This window comes from Ornithorhynchus anatinus, chromosome 18 (genome assembly GCF_004115215.2).
Source record: "Ornithorhynchus anatinus isolate Pmale09 chromosome 18, mOrnAna1.pri.v4, whole genome shotgun sequence".
Classification (NCBI taxonomy): Eukaryota; Metazoa; Chordata; class Mammalia; order Monotremata; family Ornithorhynchidae; genus Ornithorhynchus; species Ornithorhynchus anatinus.
The window spans coordinates 41,548,456-41,561,519 of NC_041745.1; the positions used below are offsets into that span (position 1 = coordinate 41,548,456).

General features: G+C 41.8%; 1 protein-coding gene across 4 annotated transcripts in view; it reads right to left on the bottom strand.

Moving 5' to 3' along the window:
• Nucleotides 1-13,064, bottom strand: part of UBE2U (ubiquitin conjugating enzyme E2 U) — a 38,261-nt gene that overhangs the window by 20,326 nt on the left and 4,871 nt on the right. For all 4 annotated transcript variants that reach the window (XM_029083087.2, XM_029083085.2, XM_029083086.2 and 1 more), the window contains exons 4-8: nt 12,304-12,396; nt 11,432-11,529; nt 8,926-9,052; nt 4,784-4,862; nt 2,322-2,410 (exon numbers count right to left, since the gene is read on the bottom strand). In XM_029083087.2, the coding sequence (XP_028938920.1) occupies nt 2,322-2,410; nt 4,784-4,862; nt 8,926-9,052; nt 11,432-11,529; nt 12,304-12,396 (486 nt within the window). The remainder of the gene's footprint in view (nt 1-2,321; nt 2,411-4,783; nt 4,863-8,925; nt 9,053-11,431; nt 11,530-12,303; nt 12,397-13,064) is intronic.

Below are 13,064 nucleotides of genomic sequence, written 5' to 3' on the forward strand. Positions count from 1 at the left end.
ACGGTCAGAGTCCAAAAAAAAGTTCTTCCCCATCCCCCACTAATCCTCCCCCCCCCCAAACTTTGGGGCAGAAATTTTCCCAAATAAAAACAAAACACACCCTTGAACTTACCTATCAAACAACAAAATAGTGAGAAGCATAGATGATTTACATGCTATAAAAAAGTAATGCTCATTATTAGTATAAGGGATACGTTTTGTAATGTACCGCCGTAGGGGTAGAGAACATAGCCTGATTGTGAAATCTGGCAGAGGATATTCTAATCCTAGCCTCAGAGACTTTGCTGTGCTCTTGGCCAATTTTTCAGTCTCTTTTTAGTCAAAATCAGGAATCACATTTACTATGTTGGTGACAGATGTAAAACCAAAAAAAAAAAAATTCATGTCGAGTCAAACTCTTTGGGGGAAAAAGTGCAGCTGGGATTTCTCCTTTAAATCCTTTCCGGTTTTAGTCTTTCTGGAGAGTCTTCCTGAGTCTCCCGTTTCGGGATATGCTTCTGTTGGATTCTCATATCCACTAACCCATAGCACTTTTGTACCTACTGGTTTAACCAATTACTTTTGAACACTTACGTTTCCCAGATATCTATCTTCAGGAGCTTCCTCTTTGTAAATTATTTTGTGTCTGCCTCCCCAGGTCGACTGGAAATTCCTTGAAGGAAGGAATCACCAACTCTTCTATATGGACTTTATTGACTGATTGCATGGATTGATTGTTCTGCTACTCTCCCAAGTGCTTAGCATAAACAAATACTTATTTGTTGATTGGTTGACTATTTTCTCTGCTGGTTGCTCTAAGTCCCAAAGATTTTTCAACATTTTTCATTATTATCATTAAAATGAAGCAGTTCTTAGGTGCCAAGCACTGTGCCAATACAAGATACACCAAGTTCTTCTAGAACTTCGGGTTGCATTTTCCCATAACCTCCCAGAACTCGCCCATTTGAGTACGATACGCACGCACACCAAGTTTCTCCTGAAACCTGTGCGGTCAAAACACCATTCCCTATTTGCCTACCAGCTTCTAGACAAAACGCAAATTGAAAATGTGCAGTCAAGCAAAGAGGACAGTAAACAGACTGGACAGAGTCTGTGACCCACGAGCGGTTCCCAACCTAAGGAGCGAGGGCAGATATTTTATCCCCATTAAAGAGAGGAGGAAACGGAGGGTCAGAGAGGTGAAGCAACTTGCCCAGGATCACACAGGAGGCCAGTGGCAGAGCTGGGCATGAGTACCCACGTCTTCTGATTCCCATTCCAGTGCTCTTTCTTACCACTAGGTCTCTGCTAGTAAAGACTATTTTGGCAATGTTTTATTATAACAACAGCAAGGCTCTTGACTTCTCTACCTCCTACCCTTTGATTGCACCCATTTTCTTGCCTGGATCTCCCCTCCCCTTGAAATCGCTCTTCTGAAATTCCACCTTCTCTAGGAAGCAGGACCTGATTAGTTTCCACCACTCCAAGACATGCCCTTGCAACAGCAACCTTAGCTCTTACGCTTATATCCATCTATGTATATTTCTTCATTTAATTATTCATCTTTTTTCACTTTTGCTATCATTAAGTGTCTTATATCTTTCTTCCTGCTCCCCATTAGAATATAATGACCCTCAAAGTTTTTTTTTTATGGTATTTGTACTGGACTATGTGCCAGGCACTGTCCTAAACTCTGGGGTAGATACAAGATAAGTGAATAATAAGTGAAGCAGCATGACTTAGTGGCAAGAGCACAGCCTTAAGAGTCAGAGGTCATGGGTTCTAATCCTGGCTCGGCCATTCGTCTGCTGTGTGACATTGGGCAAGCCACAGCGCCCGGCACACAGTTAGTGCTTAACAAATATCATTATTATTATTCCAGTGCTTAGAACAGTGCTTGGCACATAGTAAGCACTTAACAAATGCCATCATTATTATTATTACCTCATCTGTAAAATGGGATTAATAGTGTTAGCCCCATGTGGCATAGGGAATATGTCTGACCTGATGAACTTGTACCTATCCCATCACATAGTAACGTCCCATAGTGAGCACTTAATAAATATTATTAAAAAAAACAAAGCAAGCAAACAAACAAAAAAAAAACAGGATCCCGTAACCTCCGCTTCCTAAAGGAAAGTTCCACAGGGTTGGAGGTGGTGAGAAGAGTGATAGAAAGTCCATTCCTCTTTTCAGTCATAGACCTTCAAGCAGTGAGAAGCTGTGAGGCTCATCGGCTTATCCCTCACAGTACCTTCCTAGCTTAGAGTACAACTGAGATTCCTGGAAAGTAAACTTGAAATATTCCCCCAAATGTGTAAAATAGAGACGGATCACTTTACGTGGGATTCCGAAACAGAGGGCAGCTCTGGATGTGGCTATTCCAGACCAGGTCCTGTAGTAGTCTTCAAAAGAGATTCTTTTAATCTTCCTGAAAAATATCAATTTGGGAGACATTAAATTGTTAATTAACGCCCTCTCATGACAGTTAAATATTGGTGGTAAAGTAATGACAGAAGAGACATAAAACATTAGACTGAATTGTTCTCCCAAATAGCCTACAACTAGAACAAACAAGCCAATTAGATCTAAGTACATAGTACCACCAGTTTGTGAAAATGATTCTATGGAGAGAGAGAGAGAGCTCTGTCAACTTGCCTCTTTAAAAATGAAAAAGTCTAATTTGAAATTTTGGCAATGTCTCATTTCCATTGTTAGAGTAAGAGAGAAAAGGGGGACAAAGGTGAGAGTTGGGGAACCTGCTAAAATACCAGAGAGAAAATGAGCCTCCACAGATTTTAAGAGGATTGGAAAATTGGTCCGAGTAAATTTGTCATCATTATTATCGTTGTTACCATAACCTTATACGGGGGCTCATAATACTGAGCTGACGTTAATTTACTGACAGAATGTTTCTGCATTTGGAGAAATAGGTAACAAAATGAAAGAGTCCATTATATCTTCTGCATGAAAAGCCTTGTGATCAATTTGCTGTCACAGATCATTTAGCAGACAACAATGACTGTGAGGAAGGAAACTGTCAGTGCACTGCCTCATGAAAAAAAAATCATCCTAAAGCACAATAGTCTTCATTCTTTTTTGTCTTCCCGAAGACGACCCTTGACCCTCTCCCTTCCCACGCTTGTCCTGATAAATTTCCAATTCGTTGGCTTCAGAGTATTTCTTATTTTTAAAATTCTGAAGAATTGAAACCTAAAAGCTACGAAACCTCATATTATAAAATGTGAACGTGGGCCAAACTACTGAAAAATTTTTTTTCAAATAAAGGAAGTAGAAGTTAGCGCTATTTTTTTTCAATTTTGAAAATTACCTCCACTGTACTTGAGACACAAGAGATGGCACCCTGGATCAGACCAGTGTTCCAGCCAGTAATTCCTCTTTGACAGTGACACCCAAAGGGATGTCGGAGGAATCATGTGAAAATTGCCCTCTTGGTAGCCATTCTCATAGTTGGGTTCCCGTCGCTGAAGACTCCACACCACTGGGAGATCCAGGTTTTACGGGAAGGCAGAGCGGCAGGTGACGGAGTAGGGAAGGAGACAGAGAAGGAGACAGCAGCTCCTCCTTCTCCAAACTTGACATCACTGAAACCTAATGTTTGCAGGAGGGTGGTACTGGGGGGAGGGGGGAGTTTCTAATGGGGAGCAAGTCTTTCCACTGTTACCTCTTGTCTCAGTGATTCATGAATATTTCCTGGGGCACCCAAACATCCCCAGTGCTTTTCAACGGAGTTGGGTGGAGAAGGAGAATAGAAGGGGACCCAGAACTGAGCCTTGAAACACCCCTACAGTTAGAGGGTAGGAGGCAGAGAAGTCCGCAAAAGACTGAGAAGGAATGGCCAGAGAGCTAGAAGGTGAACCAGGAGAAGACAGTATCGGTGAAGTCACGATTAGATAGTGTTTCCAGGAGAAGGGGATGATTTGGTGTCGAGGTAACAGAAAGGTTAAGGAGGATTAGGATGGAGTAGTGGCCACTGGATTTGGCAAGAAGGTCTTTGATCAATCGATCAATTATATTCATTGAATGCTTACTGTGTGAAGAGCACTGTACTAAGTCCTTGGGAAAGTATAATGACAGAGTTTTTAGACAAGTTCCCTGGCTACAACAAGCGTACAGCTTTAAGGATGACCCTAAAGAAGGCTATTTCTGTAAACTGACTGTAAAAATGGTAAATACCGGTTCTCTCTCTCTCCCTTTGACTGTGAGTCCCATGTGGGACAGGGACTGTGTCTGGCCTACCACAATTCGTAACCATTTTACCGGTTCTTCTGTTACTGTTGTTGCTTTGGTCTCTGTCCATCTAGCTGCTGGTCTGCCACTTCCACGTTTTCCTTGGATTTTTCCTAGCATTAGTGTCTTTTCCAGAGAATTAGTCCTCCTGATTATTGTCCAAAATATGCTAATCTAAATACCTACTCAGTGCTTAATATAGTGCTTTGCAAATGTACTATTAGCAAATATCAAAATTATTGCTTCTTCAACATACGTTCTCTCTTTTACAACTACAGACATTCTCCATCTCTCTCTCTCTCTCTCACACACACACACGCACAGCTTCTCAGATTTCTGACATGTAGCTTTCTGAGATTTTGACCCAACATACTGACATCATGCTGCTTTTAAATCAATGGGGTTGATTAGTATTTGAAAGTACAAATGCACATAAAAGAGTTCTGTCTAACTCAAAATATGTTCTCTTTCCACTCTAATAGAAAATGAAAACCCAGTTAAAAACAATACTTGTTGAAGAAAAATTTCTCCCAATAAAACACTGAATTGTTACCTGATTTGGTCTTCAGCTGTTGCTTCAGGCGGCAAGAAGAATTCTATGGAAGGCACACTGACCTCCTTACCTTCAGTTACTACAAAAGAAAATTGGTATTTGTGTCATGTTTTTGTTTTTATTGTGTTTGCACGAAACATCGTTTATTCTCACCTGAATTTTCCAGATGACATTCTTATTTTAACAGGATCCTACTTAGAGCAAACCAGGTGTTGGGGACAAAACTGAGTGGCAGTCTTCGAGGTTTTGTACAGACACCTCTGTGTAGAGGGCTTACAGCTTTCCTTCTCCTATTCTGATCCTTTGAGATGATGCTCTCTGACGCTCAGCCTCCCACTCCCTTTCTCTTCTCAATGCTAGCTGATTCCTTGCTCCACCTTGGCCACTTATTGGCAGGGACATCCACTACATCTAATTTCTAAATTAGAATGCCTCATCCCTAACCTCACCAACTCTCATTTACCACCACCCTAACCTGCCACCTCTGCCTCATCGCTTCTTCCTTGAATTTGGTTCTTAACCCTTACTATGACCTCCATGATCTGGACCCATTCTACCTCTTCCAGGCTATCATATCTAATATTTTTAAGTTGGTCTCTCTGTTAGATGGCAATAATTATTTCATTTGTTAAGTACTTACTGTGTGCAAGGCACTGTACTAAGCGCTGGGGTGGATACAAATAAATCAGGGTGGACACAGACCCTTCCCACGTGGGGCTCACAGTCTTAATCCCCATTTGACAGATGAGGTCACTGAGGCACAGAGAAGCGAAGTGACTCGCCCCAAGTCACAGAGCAGACGAGTGGTGGAGCTGGGATTAGAACCCATGACCTTCTGACTCCCAGGCCCATGCTCTATCCACTATGCCATGCTGCTTTCCAGACGAAGCGCCCTGTGGGAAGTTAACGCATCTTACACTTCTTGCTTAACCTTCAGAGTGCTTGGGTAAAGAGCGCTGCTCTCAGACACTCAATAAATATCATTTTGACTACTAATAGCACACCCCCATCCAACACCCAGCCCACCTCCTTCCATTCCTAGATGTGAAAGCACCTATCCTCAACTCACCATCATCATCATCAGTGATATTTATTTAGCCCTAACAGTGTGACGAGCGCTGCACTGAGCGCTTGGGAGAGCACAAGAATCAATCAATTATACTTTTGAGTGCTTACTGGGTGCAGAGCATTGTACTAAGCACTTGGGGGAGTACAGTAATCAATCCTATTTATTATTGCTAATAATAATGGTAACAATAATTATAATAATTGTGGTATTTATTGTTTACTATGTGCCAGGTGGATATAAGCCAATTTCCCATGTGGGGCTCAGTCTCAATCCCTATTTTACAGAAGAGATAACTGAGAAGTGAAGTGACTTGCCCAAGGTAGAGTCAGGATTAGAACCTATGTCCTCCTGACTCCCAGGCCCGTGCTCTATCCACTCCACCATGCTGCTTCTAGCACTTATTTTCTGCAGAGCACTCTATTGAGTGCTTGAGGGATACATTTCCCGCTTACAATGAGCTTACAGTCTAGAGAAATTCAACAGAGATGGTAGATAGGTTCCCTGCCCAAAATGCTCCCCTCTGCCATTTCCACCAATCCCAACTTCATTCATTCAATAGTATTTATTGAGCGCTTACTATGTGCAGAGCACTGTACTAAGCACTTGGAATGGACAAATCGGTAACAGAGAGAGACAACCCCTGCCCTTTGACGGGCTTACGGGCTAATCGGGGGAGATGGACAGACAAGAACAATAGCAATAAATATAATCAAGGGGATGAACATCTCATTAAAACAATAGCAAATAAATAGAATCAAGGCGATGTACATTTCATTAACAAAATAAATAGGGTAATGAACAAAATAAATAGGGTTGTTTCCCTGGCTCTGTTGCTCTGGACCCCCTCAATTCCCAGCCCTGAGCACTGGCACAATCCGCTCCCTCAGCTCCTGCAGCCCGGGTACTAAACGCTTTACCGAGAGTTTAGAACAGTGTTCTGCACACGGTAGGAAAGCTCAATAAATAGCACTGATAATGACAGTGATGGTGCCGGTAACATCTTTCTGGGATTTATGTAGTTGTCCATCAGAGTGTCGCTATTGATGAGGAAGTTCACCTACGGGTGTGAGTGTATCTAGAACAGCAGTGTGGGGCTGATAATGCTCACTAGTGCTAGAACAGTGCTTCGCACATAGTAAGCACTTAAATACCATCATTATTATTTCTACACTGATATGCCCCCAAATTGTTCTTGTGCTACAGAAGTAGTAATGAAATTTTTTGAGTTCACACTGATTGCAATGCTAAGTGCTCGGGAAAGCAGAACGGGAACAAAACACTTCTTTGCCAGACCTTAAAAATAAAAAAAATAGATCTTAGGCATCCTGAGTTACTACCCATTTGAATCCCTGACAATATTAGTGTCAATCAATCGATTATATGTGTCTGTTGACTGTTATATTGTACTCTCCCAAGTGCCTAGTACAGAGTGCTGCATGCAGTAAGTGCTCAATAAATACAATTGAATGAATGACCTTATTGACCGTTTACTGTGGGCACAGCACTGTACTAAGCACTTGGGAAAGTACAATATAACAGTTGGTAGACACAGTTCCTGCCCACAAAGAGCTTATCTTCTAGAGGAGGAGCTTACAGTTTAAACCACTTCTTTGGGCCTCAGGTTACACAGCTGTAAAATGGGGGCTAAATACCGGTTTCCCCTCTCATTAGGATATGAGCCCCATACGGGACAGAGACTGCATCAGACCTGATTCTCTTGTCCAGTTATTTTTGCTGCTCTAAGGATTTGTCCAAGCACAATGAAGAAGAATTATCTAACTAAAACAGTATTTTCCCAACCACAAAGAGAACGAGTTGCATGAGTATAGATATTGGGATTTCCACAGAATGTAATGCTATTAATTTTTATAATCTCCTTAATGTTTCCGTAATACCTCTCCAATCCTTGACTATGAGGCATCTGTCAGCAAAGCAATCATAATTATGGTTTACTCGGGCAAGTCTTTTGAAGCTTATTAGGATGATCCTCTTAATTCAACAAAAGCTATAGGAGATTTTGGATTAAGAGGAAAATTAAGTTATTGGGATCACCTGCCATTTTAAAACTATGATTTTCTTCTACTTTCATCTCCCCTTGTACCTTCACCCAAGAATTTCAGGGATTTTATGAATTTTTTTTCAGCTTGCTCATGATCAGACCCAGCGGGAAGCTGGCAGTACTGGTTTGCCCAGTATATTTCCCTCCCAAGAAATTGCCACCTGAGACATCGAGGGGCTCGTTGAAGGACTAATCGATGCTCATGTGGTCAAAAGTATTACCATACCCCCATTCAACCCCCTTTAACCCCCTGCCAACTACTCTATTTCTGGATGTGAAAGTACTGGCCTAGTGGATAGAGCTGGGCCTGTAAATCAGAAGGCCCTGGTTCTAATCCTGGCTTCCCCACTTGTCTGCTGTCATACCTTGGGCAAATCACTTCACTTCCTGCTGCCTCAGTCATATCATCTGTAAAATGGGGATTAATTCTGTGAACCCTACGTGGGACAGTGACTGTGGCCAACACTATTTGCATGTATCTTCCCCAGCGCTTAGTATGGTACCTGGCACATAGTGAGCACTTAAATACCATTATTATTATTACTATCATTAGTAGAGTTGGCAGACAAATACCTTGCTCACAATGAGCTTAAAGTCTAGAGTAGAGATTATACATTCCCAAACTCTAATTATCATCTATGGGAAACTCCTTTTTTTATCACTCTTTTAACATTATTTCCACGCAACCAATGAAGAGTACTAAATGGGATAAGGCAATTTTGTTTCCAATTTTTTTTTATGGTATTTGTTAAATGCTTACTAAGTGCCTGGTACTGTACTAAGCACTGGGGTAGATACAAGATAATCAGGCTACACAGTCCATGTCCCATATGGGACTCAAAGTCTGAATCCCCGTTATATAGATGAGGGAACTAACACAGAGAGGTGAAGTGACTTGTCCAAGGTCACACAACAGACATGTGGCAAAGCTGGGACTAGACTCCTAGGCCCATGCTCTATCCACTAGACCATGCTGCTTCTCGAACATGACAATTTAGCCAAGGTTTGGCCTACCTTCTAGATTGTGGCTTGCCCTAACGCAATCCATCACCATCTGCCGGTACGAAGACATATTCTTCCTCATCATTTCAGCCGCTTCCACATTCACCGCATTTTCTAATACAGGATTAGAAAGCAAAGCCTGCAAAAAGAGCCATGGCAAACCGACACTGAGGTTCAGGGTGAGAAGTGTTTCGGTCTCATTGGGATAAATCCCAATTCAAACCGTCAATCCAGTATAAAGACTAAAACAATTTTAAGGTTAAGTCACTATTCTTTAAATTTAAGGCTGTATTTGTAGGGGAAAAAAAGTAAACAGCTCTAATTTTCTCCACATTTAGTTTGGAACTTTAGCAGAATGCTGTATTTTCTTGGGGATGTCACAGACAAAAACATAAATATTTATCCTATAATTCATAGCTGCCTCCACATTTAAATTTGCAAATGAAACATTTCAAATGCAGAGTTATAAAAGTAGCTGATGAATTACCTCTAGTTTAGAGACAGAAAAAAATAAGTTAATGAAAGACCTGTCTTGGACAGAATATAAATGGCAGCAATATTTCTCTAATTAAAATCCACATTTAGCATCCCGAAAGCCATACATATGAGGTAGGGTTCGGCAAGTTTTGAGTTATTATCGGTATGCCTATATAGAGCAAAATGACCACATTCAGGTAGATTTCCAATTAGTATACTATAATTATTTCAATAAATACAGATTCAGACTGAATTGGAGTGTATCTTTCAAAGTGGGTGGGAAACACATGAAACAAATTTTCCACAGAGCAAGTTTTTGGAATTTGTCTCATAGAAGGGAGCCAATTTGCAAGCAAGAGGCCCATCTGGTAAAGTTTATAGTTTGTTTATTCATTTGCTTAAGATGCACACACATTACCTATTTAGTGATAAAAATATATAATCAAGAAACTTGATAAGAAAAGTCACATGTTCCTAAAAATAAGAGTTAGGCTTGTTAATTGTTCTTCGACAGATCACCTTCTCTGACATAATCAGATGTCAGCTAACGATCAACGTGGAAAGAGAATAAATTGCCACATTAATAGCTCTGTCAAGTTGGAATGCAAAAGGAGGACCAGAAGGTGGAGGTATTCATTCAATCATATATACTGGGCACTTACTGTGCGCAGAACACTGTACTAAGCGCTTGGGAGAATACAATATAGCAATAAACTAACACATTCCCTGCCTACAACAAGCTAACAGTCTAGAGGGGGAGACAGGTAGCACGGCTTAGTGGGAAGAGCACAGGCTTGGGAGCCAGAGGTCGTGGGTTCTAATCCCGGCTCCACCACTTGACAGCTGTGTGACTTTGGGCAAGTTGTTTCACTTCTCTGTGTCTCAGTTACCTCATCTGTAAAATGGGGGTTGAGACTGTGAGCCCCACGTGGGACAAGCTGATTACCTTGTATCTACCCTAGCTCCTAGAACAGTGCTTGGCATATAGTAAGTGCTTAACATATACCATCATTATTATGAGCGTGAAGAGGGATCGGGGAAGGGGAAGAGAAGAAGACAATAAAGAGGTGGGGGGCGGGGAGAGAGGAGCTTTGGATGGTGTGGGTGCTGAGTGGATTGTGGAGAGGTGCCCTGGTGGCCTAAATGGAGATCCAAGGAACGGGTTCCATTAGGGTGTTCCAGAATCTGCACAGGTACCGAGGCAGATAGAGCTGGAGGACGGGAATGATTACTGGGATATGTGGTCCAAGGAACGCTGAGGGATGTGGACTTCATTTCTAGAACTATGCATTCCTTCAATTCTTAGTGGTGATCTGGGCCTGCAAGAGCGGGGCCTCATGTGGTCACCGCCAACCTCGGGGGATGCCCAGTCGTGGCTTGGATTCTGCTGCCACTGCCGCAGGGTGGACGGTGAAGCAGGGTCTCTTAGGTTGTCTCCGGACGTTCCCCGGGGAAGCGGCCCTGGTCTTGCTAAAGCGGGAAACCTTGAGGTGGTGAAGGAGCAGAAGGGGACCGTCCCAGAAGAGTGGGTTCCACTGTTCACACATATTGCCCACGCACTTCTACACGTGTACGTAATTGATTTTAATGTCCGTCTCTCCCTCTAGAATGTAAACTCCTTGTGGGCAGGGAACGTGTCCACCAACGCTTATATATTACACTCTCCCAAGCACTTAGTGAAGTGCTCCGCAAACAGCAAGCGCTCAATAAATACCATTGATTGGTTGACGAGTGCAAGTGTGCATTCTGAGAGAGGATCACAGGGGCAGGGTTGGGCCACAAAAGACTAGAGGATTCCTAATGACCATAATTGGAATGTTACCACTGGTCTGCAGGAAAGTTTTAAAACACGTTCATTTTTTAAAAAATCAATCAACGGAGTGTCATAAGTGTCTCTGATCAAGGTACAATTTGACCATTCTACCACAATGGGGGGAAATCACAGGTCATGTTTACGATACATTCTGATTTTTGGTTTTCAATGACTACAGAAAATGAAAAAGAAGTATCATAGGGAGAATTTAAGTTATTGAGTTCCTACCTGGATAGCAAGTAGAATACTACTCAACGAATATCTTTCATCCCATTCTTCAGAGTTGTCTAGAAAATCTATGCAAGGTCGACCGGAATGCATATCCACTGTTAAATATATTTGAAGTAACGGGAATGTTACCATACAGCATTTGAGGCAAGTAATGATATTCAGATGATTCTAAATGTGGGTCCACAATTACTTTAACGAATTCATGGCCTAGAGGTAAAGAGCAAAGGGATCTGGGACCAGGAAACCCAGGTTCAAATCCCAGCTTTGCCACTAATCTACTTTGTGACCTGATGCAAGTCACTTAACTACACTGGATGGGGATTACTGGCCTGTCCACCTTTTGGATAGTGAGCCCCATGAGGGACATGGACTGTGTCTGTTTCGATTAGCTTCTATCGACCACAGAGCTTAGCACAGTGCTTGGCACATAGTAAATGCTGAATAAACACCTTTATTATCAAGTGCTTAGTATAGTGCTCTGCACACAGTAAGCACTCAATTAATACCACCGATTAATTACCCTGTATCTACTCTAAGGAGTAGTACTTTCCATGATTATCATTACTAATCACTGGGGAAGTAGCGTGGCTCAGTGGAAAAGAGCCTGGGCTTCGCAGTCACAGGTCATGAGTTCGACTCCCGGCTCTGCCACTTGTCAGCTGTGTGACTGTGGGCAAGTCACTTCACTTCTCTGTGCCTCAGTTACCTCATCTGTAAAATGGGGATTAACTGTGAGCCTCACGTGGGACAACCTGATTACCCTATATCTACCCCAGCGCTTAAGAACAGTGCTTTGCACATAGTAAGAGCTTAACAAATACCAACATTATTATTACTATTGTTATTATATTATTACCTAGAGTTCTTACCATTTGGATGGAATGGAATTGTATTGAATGTCACATTTGGAGGAACCTGATTATACTCCTCGGGAAACTTTATCGACAGCTGGAGAAATGCTCCTATTTGAAAGAAAAAAAAACCCACTTGCGCTAAATAAATTTGATTCAATATCAATACGGATTGTCTTTCCCGTAAAATCTTATAATGGACAGTTGCTTTGGCTGTTCTATTTATGGAATATCATGTAAAACTGCAACGATTCAGAGAGCAGATAATAGCAGGGTTACATTTGCACATATAACAACAAACTTTGATGTCTTCTTCTCTGATTTAATGCAGTGGATGGAACCACAGATCAAATTTGTATCACCCCCACAACAGATTTGGTTTACTGATGTTGTTAGATTTTTTTTAAATAATGGGATTAAGATGTGGCATATGCACAAAACCTAAACACAGAATCACTTACAAATGGAAAGCAATTTATTTGTGCATCTCCTGAGGGGGGAAAAAAAAAGGCATCTATTTGCAAACCTCTAAAATTGTATAAGATGTGAGTTACACAGATGGAATAGTGAGGTGAGGTTTCTTCTTGCAGAAGAAAATTAACACACCCATGTTAAATTAACATTCCCTTGACAATCTCAAAAGCTGCCCCAAACTGCAGGGAGCAGTGGGTTTTCCTTCCCTTGGTGGATATTCTCTGGAGGCAGCTCAGCTCGAGAATGGAAGTGCAAGAAGTGTTTTGCACAAGACTTTGAAGGGTTGAAGGGCAAGCAAGGAAACC